Source organism: Gracilinanus agilis, chromosome 4, assembly GCF_016433145.1.
Source record: "Gracilinanus agilis isolate LMUSP501 chromosome 4, AgileGrace, whole genome shotgun sequence".
NCBI lineage: Eukaryota > Metazoa > Chordata > Mammalia > Didelphimorphia > Didelphidae > Gracilinanus > Gracilinanus agilis.
In genome coordinates this window covers 154,911,296-154,924,059 of record NC_058133.1, presented here as the reverse complement: position 1 = coordinate 154,924,059, position 12,764 = coordinate 154,911,296, and the positions used below count along the sequence as shown (strand labels likewise).

The 12,764-nt window shown below is 39.1% G+C and overlaps 1 protein-coding gene across 1 annotated transcript in view; it reads left to right on the top strand.

Annotated features, from left to right (window-relative positions):
- Positions 1–3,017: 3,017 nt before the first annotated feature.
- NTPCR (nucleoside-triphosphatase, cancer-related) overlaps positions 3,018–12,764 on the top strand; it is a 46,192-nt gene continuing 36,445 nt past the window's right edge. The window contains exons 1-3 of the mRNA XM_044673957.1: positions 3,018–3,081; positions 8,028–8,190; positions 9,481–9,577. Coding sequence (XP_044529892.1) covers positions 3,048–3,081; positions 8,028–8,190; positions 9,481–9,577 — 294 coding nt within the window. The 5' untranslated portion in view covers positions 3,018–3,047. The remainder of the gene's footprint in view (positions 3,082–8,027; positions 8,191–9,480; positions 9,578–12,764) is intronic.

Here is a 12,764-nt window from a genome sequence, read left to right as displayed (position 1 = left end):
AGGTACACAATGCATAGGAGGAAATAACCATAGCATTCTAGTGCTTGATAAATCCAAAGATCCCAGCTTTTGGGATAAGAACTCTTATTTTTAAAAAATTGCTGGGAAAACTGGAAAAGAGTATGTCAGAAACTAGGTAGAGACCAATATCTTACAACCTATACCAAGATAAGGTCAAAATGAGTGTATGATTTAGACATAAAATATGATATCATAAGTAAATTAAGGCAACATAGAACAGTCTACCTGTCAGCCACTCTTTGTGGTGGCAAATAACTGGAAATTGAGGGAATGTATATCAATTGGGAAATGGATACAAAAATTATGGTATATGATGGTGATGGAATATTAACGTTCTTTAAGAAATGAGGATCAGGATAATTTCAGAAAAAGCTGGAAAGAACTACATCAACTGATGCAGAGTGAAATAAGCAAAACCAAGAGAACATTTTACACAGTCACAGCAATAATTTATGATGATTAACTGTAAAATACTTAGCTGCTCTCAGCATTGTAATGATCCAGGACAATTCTGAAGGACTTATGACAAAGAATGCTATCTCTTTCCAGAAAAAGAACTGTTTTGGTTGGAAGTATACAGATCAAAGCATACTATTTTTCATTTCATTTTATTTGTGCTTTTACTTGGGGATTTTTGTTTCATATGGGTATTCTCTTATAACAATGATCAATATGGAAGTATGTATTGCAGGATAATACAAGTATAACCCAGATCAAATTGCTTACTGTCTTCAAGAGTCAGGAGGGAAGGGAGAAAGGAAGACAATCTGGATCTTATAATTTTAGAAAAAGTATGTTGAAAATTGTTATTATATGTAATTGGGAATATAAAATATCTTAAAAAAAACTCCAATAATCTTGCCTCAGTTTCTTCCTAGATCAACTGCAATCAACAATTGGGAAAAGGATTGAATGAAGAGGATACTGCCCTTAGATGGATTAATAGCCAATAATTTCAGGAATGAGGTACATTCTAAAACAAGTTTTAAATTTTAGTAACTACCATTAATCTACTTCGATAATACAGGTCCCAAATAGGAGCTTTTTAGACCAAAGAAAATATTTTTTCCCACACCAACAAGCCTTTCCATGTAATGAAAAAAAATTTTTTTAAAGAGAGGAAGAAAAACAGGTTGGAAAATTTGAAAAACATATCTAGTGAGTCTAAAAATGTATACAATGTTCCATACATATTGTCTACTGCCTCGGTATAAAAAGGAACAGGGTGCTTTTTCTCATTTCTTCTTCATTTAAAAATTAGTCATTTTAATTATGGTGTTCCATATCAAGTTTTTCTTTTATTTCCATTGTTGTAGTATTTATGTATATATGCACCCATAAAAATGAAAGTAGATAGCAGAATGCATTAGAAACCAAAATCTTACAATATCTTGTTTATAAGAGACAAACTTGAGAGACGTGTGCAAAGTTAAATTAAGGGGCTGAAGTAGAATATATTCTGCTTCTCTTAAAGTTAAAAAAAAAAAAAAGACAAAAGTAGCAAGTGATCTCAGACAATGCAAAAACAAAAAGACCTAATTAAAAGTGTTAAGCAGAGAAATTACATTTTGTTTAAAGGTGCCACAAACAATGTAATCTCAAAAAAAAAATGGTGAAAAGATATGAACAAGCAGTCTTCTGAAGAAATAAAAGCTATCTATAGTCATATAAAATACCCCAAATCACTCTTTATTTTTTTAATTTTTATTTATTTATTTTAAACCCTTAACTTCTGTGTATTGGCTCCTAGGTGGAAGAGTGGTAAGGGTGGGCATTGGGGGTCAAGTGACTTGCCCAGGGTCACACAGCTGGGAAGTGTCTGAGGCCTGCTTTGAACCTAGGACCTAATGATAAATTTCTTAGGAGTTACATGTATCATCTTCCCACATAGGAATGTAAACACTAGTATTTTTTCTTTATTTTTTTTAATTAAGAAAAATTTTCTGTGGTTACATGATTCATGCTCTTTCCCTCCCGTCTTCCCACCCCCCTCCCATAGACAACACATAATTCCACTGCGTTGTAAACATTAGTATTACTGAGTCCCTTATAATTTCTCTTTCATATAGTTAAAACTGGAAAAAAACAGAGAACTATTAAATATCCAGAAAAAACACTTTTTTAATTAAGGAGAGGGGTTCAGCACAATTCCTCTATGGTAGATTATGTTGGAATGATCTCAAAAAAAGTTAATGGGTGCCTTAGGAGAAAGAGAAATGGTGGACCAGGCACTGTGCAAAGACAAAACACAGGATGAATCACCCCAGCTGAAAAAAGTATGCTGGGGGCAGCTATGGGTGGCTCATTGGATTAAGAGCCAGGTCTAGAGATAGGTAGGTCCTGTGTTCAAATGTAGCCTCAGACACTTCCTAGCGGTGTGACCCTGGGCAAGTCACTTAACCCCCTTGGAACCAAGGAACAGTACTGAAGTTTCTTAACTCTCTTGGCACAAATATACAATATTGATTCTAAGGTGGAAGGCAAGGTTTTTTATTTTTTTAAGACAAAAAAAAAAAAAAGAAAGAAAAAAGTATCCTTATTGTGGCTTCTTTTTTAAAATTGTGGGAGAGAGTCTCATCAAACCAGTGTTCATTTCTGTATAGCCCTGTATATAGCTGAGGCACTCAGGTGGAACAGTAGATAGAACATTGGACCTAAATATCAAATGCTGCCTCAGATACCTTTAAAATTGTGTGACCTTAGGCAAGTCATTTAATCACTGTTTATCTCAGTTTCCTCAACTGCAAAATGGAGATTGGTAAGTGTTAATGAGCTTTTCCCTTTCAATGGGGGTGTTGGTGATGGGTCCTCTAAGTTCTGCTAGTAAGGTGATTTCGAAAGCAAATAATCTTCTTGCATGTGAGAGGCGGCCTGTCCACTCCGGCTCTTGAACTCAGGATTCACAGGAAAAGGGACGTGCAGCGAACCACGTGCAGAGCACGCCCCGCCCTCAGGGCGGGGAGAGGAAGGGAGGGGAAACGGAAGAGAATGAAGTGGAACCGGATTTGAGAGTGCCAGAGCCCAGCATGACCAAACACGTGTTCTTAACGGGGCCCCCAGGTAAAGGTAGCTTCCCTGCAGCGCAGGCCCCTTTCTGGATCCCTTTCCCTGCGCTCCTAAATTCAGTTAGCAGTCCCGGGCTGCTTGAGAAGTAGAAGAAGAGTCTGGGTTATCCTCCCGCTATCAGTCCTTCCTAGGGGGGGAACCAAGCTCTTAGTTTAGCTGCGCGTGCGCACTCCCCACCTCCGCTTCAGTCCCTGCGCCTTACCCAGCTCCCCAGTGGTGCCCTTATCCCGCGGGTGCCAGTTTGGCTTGGCCGTGATGGTGCCTCTGGGCCAGGCCAGCCTGGCAGGGGTGGTACCTGCAGAAGTCCCTCCCCTGCGCCAGAGGCTGTTGCGGCAGGAGCTACTATGTCCAGCTTCTCTGGGCTCTCCTGGTCCAGGTGCCAAGCCCCTCCTCCTCCCGCCCTGCCCCTGGGATAGGTCAAGTTTATTAACAGAGACCAGGATGAAGAATGAAGTGCTTCAGATGCGAATTGAGGAAACTGCCTTCCCCCGGCGGCTTACAGGCTGGAGGAGACCATATTTATCCTCAATCTGTGGACCTTTTTTTTAAAATTGGGGAGTGGTGGGGGGAGGGGAGAGAAATAATAGTGATAAGATAATTAAGCCATTAATTTGTTGTTTTATGGGGCAGCTAGGGGGTTCAGTAGATTGAGAGCAGGCCCAGAAAGAGGAGGTCCTGTGTTCAAAAGTGGCCTCAGACACTAGCTGTGTGATCCTGGAGAAGTCATTTACACTGTTGCTTAGCTCTTAATACTCTTATTACCGTGGAACCAATAATCAGTATTGATTCTAAGATGGAAAGGAAGGGTTAAAAAACAAAACCCAGTTGCTGTTTTAAAATTAGTTCTATGATAGGGAGAGGCTATGGCCTGTATGGTGTAGGTGTTAGAAAGGTGTGTGTATGTATGTACATATAGTTTAGTCATGTCCAACTTTTCATGACCCCATGGACTTGGCATAGAGAAGTAGAGTTTTGCCATTTCCTTCTCCAGTGGGTCCTTTTATAGATGAGGAACTGAAACAAATAGATGTTAAGTGACTTGTCAAGGGCATACAGCTTGTCTAAAGCTAGATTTGAACTCAGGTTTTCCTGATTCCAGGCCCCATGCTCAATCCATTGTTCTACCTAGCTGTCCTAAATAGATAAGTAGCTGGATAGATAGATAATAGAGATATTAATTTATATAGATTTAGATAGTTATAGATATCAAGACATAGATCTCTATAGATATAGATATCTACAGAGATGAATATCTATATATATATACACACATATGTACACACATTTTATAAAAGAGAGAAGGAGGAAACATATAAGCTGTCTCCTCTGTTACAGTGTATGCTTCTTTAGTGCAGGGAAACAATTTTTGCTTTTTCATTGTATCCCCTATGTAAAAAAATGCTTGTTGATTGATTTTGAGCCAGAAAACCTGGGTTGGAATCCTGGCTCAGCTATGTGACTTCATTCCTCTTGGGCCTCAGTTTCCTACCTCAAATAAGAATGGTGTAGAGTTCCCTATGATTTCAAATAATTTAGTACAAAGAAATCATTTTCTTAATTACTCAGTTTTCCAGGTAGGCTTAAAAAATGGATTAAAATGGTTCATTGTTATCTGCAAGCTTAGTGTTACCTACTAATCCTTGCCTAGATGCAGTTCCCAATTCTCCATGTAATCTTATCCTGTGTTTCTCCTATGTGTCTTTATGTAAATCTTTAAAGAGCATCATCCCAATACTCAAGATGGTTCTCTAGTTGTTAGGTTTTGTATTTTAATACTTTCTGGGTACCAGTGTATCATTTAGGCTATCTATCTATTACAGATAGTATTCTTGATAATGCCTTGAGCCACTTATGGGGGATATTAGTCATCATATGCTACAGGCTACTTTCCTCATCTGTAAAATGGCCTAGAGATGGAAATGGCAAACCATTCCAGGATCTTTGCCAAGAAAACCCCAATAGGGGTCATAAAGAGTCAGACACTGTACTTCAACTTATTATTTCTCTATTTACCATCAGAGGTACTGACCTATGGTATTTTTTTAGATAAAATTCTTTCTAATAGAAATGACATTGGTCACTGCTCCTTATAGCAAAAGTTGAGTTTGGGTTCCAAAGGAACCTAGAGGAAGGCAATCAAAAAACATTTAAAAATGTATTTTACAGGCAGTTTTCCAACTTTCAAATGAATTATATTCTAAAGTTCCATATGTATTTCCCCATAGAATTAATTTCCTTTCAGTGGACATTTATTAAGGAAGCACTTTTGTTTTTACAAAAGATTGTATAAGGTTATGGAAATATAAACACAAAAAATGATAGTCCTTTCTTTGAAGAAGTTGTCATATTAGGTTCATTTCCTAAACTGACCTTTAGACCCCTCTGACCAATCACTTAGTGGATATATTATAACTAGCTAGAATTAGGGATCTTAAGATAAGAAGAACTATATTTTGCTGGAAGGAAGAAGGCTTTTCTCTTTTCCTACACTCAATAAATATTCTAAAGCACATTAACTTACAGTATTTTATTTTGTCCCAATGTCATCTCTTTGAGAAACGTACTTTAGAGTATGTTATTCTGTAGTGCCTGATTCTTTTTTACCTTATTTGGGATTTTCTTGGCAAAGATACTGGAGTGGTTTTGCCGTTTCCTTCTCTAGTTTGTTTTTACAGTTTAGAAGACTGAGGCAAGCAGTATTAAATGACTTGCCCAGAGTCAAACAACTATTGAGTATCTGAAATGAAGATTTGAATTCAGGAAGATGAATCTTTCTGATTCTTCTACTCCAGGCCCCACTGCACTGATCCTGTCCACTTATGTAATGGAGCCATTTATTTAGGAAAAGTAAGGCACAAAGATATTTAAGGGAGATGACCCAAGTGATGGTTATTTAGGGTTAGAGTCAGAATTAAAGCTTAGGTTTCTGATTCCTAAAATGTTTTTTTTTTACTAGAAATGTTTTTGTTTTTTTCCTAATTCTTTGAGGTACTTAAACCCTTACACATTGTTTTTCCTGTTTTAGCAGCTCTGATCCTGTTGAATATTTGGGTGAAATCAAAAGGTTCTACCCTAACATAAACATATACAAGTTAAATAGTTTTGCCACAGTCAAAAATACTTCCAATGAACCTTAAACTTTTTTTTGAGGAATTTGGGCCAACTCTGTATTTTTGCAGATCAGTCAGCCATCTGATTGATATTATTAGAGAAAGGTCCAAAATAAAAATAGTTTGCATGTGTAGAGTATTTCAAAAGTTCACAGTAGATAGGTAGATAGTGCAAAGACTATTATCCTTGTTTTACAAAGAAGGAAACTATAACAACAGAGGAAGAAAATAGCAAACTTTTTAAAAAATATATTTTTTTACTTACATGTAGAAACAATTTTTGATAATTGTTTTCTGACATTTTATAATTCAGATTTTCTTTCTCCCCCCCAACACCCTTGCCCTGGTAGTAAATAGTCTGATATAGGTTATACCAGTACTTTCATGTAATACATATTTCCATATTGCTTATGTCATGATAAGACATATCACACACATATAAAAATCTCATGAAGGAAATATAGTGGAAGATGGCAGGCTTTGTTCTGCACTCAGACTCCAATGGTTTCTTTTTTGGCTATGGATAGCATTTTCATCATGAGTACCTTGTGGTAATCTTGGAAACTTGCTTTGCTGATAATGATTTAGTCCTTCACAGTTGTTGATTGTATAATATTTCTGTTACTGTACGATGTTCTCTAGTTCTGCTCACTTTACTTTGCATCAGTTCATATAAATCTTTTTCTGAACTTATCGTTCATCTTTTCTTATGGCACAGTAGTATTCCATTACAACCATCTGTCACAACTTGTTCATCCATTCTCTAAGTGATAACCCCTAAACAAGGCCACATAGCTAAAAGTATGGGTCCTGAGATCAGAAATCAGGTTTTCTAACTCCTGGTTTAGTGTGCTATTTGTAGCTTCTCAGAAGCTTTTTTGCGAAAATGATTAGAATCACTCTATTGGATTAAGTCTTGATATCTCCAGAAAACAAAATTTAAACATTTCCAAGATACAATGTGATCCTTAGTATCCATTGTTCCATTAGCAAAGCAGCTTGTTTTGTTTTTAAACTAGCCTGTTCTATTCCACACCTTATAGGAATGGGCCAGAGGGATTCATTAGAGGACACTGGAGTAGGGGATTGGGGTTTGTCATCCTTAGTGTACAGGGCACCAGAGGCCATATAGAAGGGGCTACTCACCTGAAAATTGATGCTTTGGAGACACATTGTCTGCTTCAGTTGGGAATTCAACAGACATTAAGTATCTGCTGATGCAAGACTGTGGTAGACACACAGACGTGAGACCTTTTTCAAGGATCTTGCCTACATTTAGGACATACAACATGAAGATGTCTGAGGCAACTACCTAGAGAGGGACATATGCTCCACACTCTGGTCCTTAGTCAGAGGGAAAAGATTTTTTTCCTATGCTTCTTCTATTAGTGGCCAAGAAGCCCAAATCTTGCTCTGCATAGATTAAGGCCTTTGGCCTAAGCAACTTGGTTTTGTTTCCTGGATGGAAAAATGACTTAATCCAAGTCCTCTGTCCACCTGAAGAAAACAAAGGCATGTTCCATAGGATATAAATTGCTTGGAGAGATTAACTTTAAAACCCCATTTGTTAACTAGAATGGGCTGTGGCACTGTGTGCAACAAAAGTACACATGCTCCAAAATGTAAAAAGAAAACCCCAAAACAGCAGATTTTTATTCTTGTTTTTTTCTTGAGATTAAAAAATTCTAACACCTGGAGCAATCAGAATTAAAATGAAGTTAATAGTCAGAAGATGTTTTTGCAAACTGTTCAGCATGGTTGGCATTCTGGAACTTGCAAGTTCTAGTACTCCTGACTTTCTTAATGGGTGCTTTTTTTTTTTTCTTTTAGGGGTTGGAAAAACCACACTAATCCAGAAAGCCAGTGATGCTCTCAGATCATTGGGCATGCCTGTTGATGGATTTTATACAGAAGAAGTTAGACAAGGCGGAAGAAGAGTAGGATTTGATGTGGTCACTTTGTCTGGATCCAGGGGACCTTTGTCTAGAGTTGGGTACTGACTTTTAATTTGTCGGGATTTTTCCTCTCTGATGTACTTAAAAAAAAAAATTGTTTTGCAAGGCCTGCCATTCTGATAAATGGAAGTTTATTGCTCTGTGAGCAACTTATAAAGTCATCACATTGAAAACTTTTCCTATATCCCTCCCTCTTATATATGGGCATAGTGTTTAAAAGGGGTAGGGCTTTGGGAGCTGAGTGAATGAATCTGGATGTTTTGGTCCAGACCTTAATCATTTTCCCAGAGAAAATAAAAACACAGAACTAGGTTTTGAAATCAATTTAATTCTGCAAATATTTATTGAATACTTGCAGACATCATGCTGTGTTGTGGGAAATATGGCCAGTAAGAGTTGCCATATGTATTATCCTGCAGATAATCCATATATAATTCTAATTAAAGTAAAATGTGAAAATCCTGGAAGAACTTCCAGCACAGGGCTCTTTTAGTTCAGAGGGAGAAATGAGATCACTTTGGGCTTCATTAGACGTCTCCTGAATGCCAGGCTTTTGCTAGGTCCTGGGGATAGCAATCCGATTATGACAAAACCTCCTGCATATAGGAACTTACATTCTTCTGGGGAAAACTACACTTACATAGGAGATGGGAGGGAGGAAACAAGCGTTTATTAGCACCTGCTATGTGCCAGGCACTGTGCTAAGTGTTTTTTACAAATATCTCAATTGATCCTTGCTGCTACCTCGTGAAGTGGGTGCTTGGTGTTATTCCTATTTTGGACTTGAGGAAACTGAGGCAAACAGAGGCTAAGTAAACTTGCTCAGGGTCAAAACTAGTAAGAGTATGAGGCCAGATTGGAACTCAGGACTTCTAAACTGACTCTAGACTCCGATCTATCACTGTCCTTCCAGCTGTTTTTTAACATTTGCTTCTAAATACAGGGAGAAGGGATAATGCACTGGACTTGGAAATGAGAAGACCTGGATTTAAATCTTGCCTTGCATATGCATTAGCTGTGTGACCTCAGGACAAGTCACTTAATGCCCCCAAACCTCAGTTTCCTTATCTGTTAAGAGGGATCAGGATTAGGACTCACAAGACTGTGAGAATCAAATGAAATAATGTTTCCAAATGCTATAATGTAAAGATCCAATTTTTATCTAATCTTATTTTTATCTTTATATCCCTCAATGCCTGGACATGCCTGGTACACAAAAGGAATAAATATGAAATATGTCCCTCCTGACAAGAACAGTGGGTGGAAGGAACACGAACGCCCCGAGGAGATAGCTGGCCTGACTTACAACAAACTGTCTTTCCTTTTAGGTCAGAGCCTCCTGCAGGTCAGCGTGAATGCCGCGTGGGCCAGTATGTGGTCAATCTTCTTTCTTTTGAGCAGTTGGCTCTCCCAGTGTTGAAAAATGTGAGTATTTGCAGAAAGCATCTCATCTTCCCAGGCATCATTGGCATCAGGGGACACCCTGATGACCCTCTGACCAGCATCATGCCTGACTCTGGAGCCCCACTTGGGGTTTTCTTGGCAGAAATACTGGAGTGGTTTGTCATTTCCTTCTCCTGCTCATTTTACAGATGAGGAAACTGAGGCCAACAGGGTCAAGTAACTTGTCCAGGTCACACAGAATAGTTTATTTCTAATTGATGAAAGGCCAGTTTTATACTTTATGGCATCTAGGCCATAGGCTGATTAGCTTTTAGGTATTTTATTAAATATATCCCTCATACTTAATCACAAGAGGTCAGCCACTCATTTTCCTTCATTTAAATGCAAATGGGTTATTTTTTTCGACTTTAAAACAGGTTATTTAACCTTGTTGAATTGAGAGCTGAAAGGGAACTTTGAGGCTCTCTAGCCCTACTTTTTTATAGTTAAGGAGACAGACCCAGATTGGTGAAGGTACTTGTTAATCGTCACAAAACTAGTAAGTGGCACAGCCAGGACTTGAACTGAGATTTTAAAAATTCCTTACTTCTCTTATGGGGAAAACCAGGGGAGATAACTTAAATATTATATGTGGGTCTAGAAGGGCGTGTAGTTGACAGGAATGACAAAAGATGGGGACTTAACAAGTTAGGGAGACTGGGTTTTAACTGCCAGGGAAAATGTCTGGTGACAGAAGTGACAGGCCTAACTGTCACCCTGCACCATTAAGACAAGGGGCCTGTGGGAACTAGCAAGCAAATGACAAGAGTTCATAACAAATTTAATTAAGGGAACTATGGTAAAGAATGGGAAAAGGGGTTTCTACACTTTCAGACTAAGGGCAAACCACAGGGTCAGGGAAGGGACTTATCTACACTCAATTGAAACCTAAGCAAGACAAGGCCCAGAGAATAGCAGGACTGAAGTGGGTATCCTCACAGCAGAGTCCTGACACACTCCAGCGATGTTGTAGTTTCTTCCAGGACCACTAGCTGTACTCTTTCAGGTGAGTAGATTCTGGGAGCTAACCTAGCCCAAGTTAACCTGCAACTCAGGTTGGGATTAATAGTCTCTACCAAAAAATCTCCCACAAGTGGATGACAGTCTTCCTTCAGGATCCCAGGGAATCAGGGTGCTAACTCCACTTCCTCTGAGGTCTCCCAGGGTCAGTTACAACTCGTCCCAACCACCATGGAGTCTGTCTCAGAGAGAGAGAGCCACACTTCTTGCTTCCCCATTCCATTTGGAATTTTCAAGCCCTTCCTGCTAGGTCTCCTAAATAATAACTAAGTAATCCTCCTCACAACATTCCTATCATTATGACAATTTGCCTTTTGTTGGAAAGATAGATTGAAGCCACTTTTGGAGAATATCAAATGCCTGAATAGAGAATCTATATTTTATTTCATGAGACCTAGGAAGCCATTTGAGTTTTTTGAGCAGAGGAGTGACTTGGTTAGACTTGTGCCTTGAAAAAGGGTTTGGGTAGGGTAGCTAGATAGCACCAAGATTGGAGTCAGGAGGTCCTGGGTTCAAATATGACCTCAGACATTCCCTAGCTGCATGACTCCAGGCAAGTCACTTAACTCCAATTGCCTAGCCCTTGCCTCTCTTCTGTCTTAGAAATGATGCTAAGACAGAAGGTCCAGGCTTTATTAAAAAATGGGGGTGGGGGAAAGTACTGTGGGTTTTTGTTGTTGTTTGTCATTTGTGTCAGAGATGCCATGGAGGGGGAAGAATTAGAGGAAAGAACAATTAGACTATTCCAGTTTTGACTCTATGTGGTTACTGTGAGAAAGTGCCTCTTGCTGACCAGGTAGGTTGGAGGACATTGTGGAGGACATCAGAGGCCTGACTTAGAGAATTTATAATTTATCTTATAACCCCGAGCAGAGAACCTGGTGAGATATAGTCACGGGAAAGTTGTTGTGGCTATCATTTGTGTCAAAGATGGCTGGCTGGGGAGGAGTGGGACTAGAGAAGAACAATGGAACCATGAAAAGCTACTAAAATCTTCCAAAAGAGAAACCGCCCAGGCTCTGAATTGTGCTGTTAGTTATGGGTCTCAGCTTTTTGGCTACAACAGCCTCATTAGTGCATAGGGAGGAGAAATAAAATATATATAGTGCACTTAATACTGACAAGCCTTCCTAACTGATTGGATATGATGGAGAGGGGATAAGGAAGCATTAGAAATGACTGGGGGCATCAGGGTGGCTCAGTGGAGAGAGAGACAGGCCTGGAGACAGGAGGTCTTGGTTTCAAATATAGCCTCACACATTTCTTAGCTGTGTGACCCCTGGGCAAGTCATGGAACCCCTGCTGCCTAGTCCTTACCCTCTCTTCTGCCTTAGAACCAATACTATATAGTATTGATTCTAAGATGGAAGGTAAGGGTTAAAAAAAAAAAGAGATTCTTTTGGATAAGTGGGAGAATGGGAGAACACATGTTAAGGGGAGAAAGACAAGGTAAAAAGTTTTAGACATGTCGAAGTTTGAGGTTCCAGCGAATTGTTCAGATGGAGATGCTTTTTTTTTTTTAAACATTTTTTAATATTCATTTTTAACATGTTTACATGCTTCATGCCCCTACTTTCCCCTTCACTCCCCGCACTCCCCCCACCCATGGCCAACACGCATTTCCACTGGTTGTAACATGTGTCATCAATCAAGACCTATTTCCAAAGTGTTGGTAGTTGCATTGGTGTGGTAGTTTTGAGTCCACATCCCCAATCATGTCCACCCCAACCCATGTGTTCAAGCAATTGTTTATCTTCTATGTTTCCTCTCCTGCAGTCCTTCCTCTGAATGTGGGTAGCATCTTTACCATAAATCCCTCAGAGCTGTCTTGTGTCATTGCATTGTTGCTGGTACAGAAGTCCATTACATTCGATTTTACCACAGTATATCAGTCTCTGTGTACAATGTTCTTGTGGCTCTGCTCCTTTCGCTCTGCATCAGTTCTTGGAAGTCTTTCCAGTTCACCTGGAACTCCTCCAGTTTATTATTCCTTTTAGCACAATAGTATTCCATCACCAGCATATATGACAATTTGTTCAGCCATTCCCCAATTGAAGGGCATACCCTCCTTTTCCAGTTTTTTGCCACCACGAAAAGCGCAGCTATAAATATTTTCGTACAAGTCTGTTTATCTATGATCTCTTTGGGG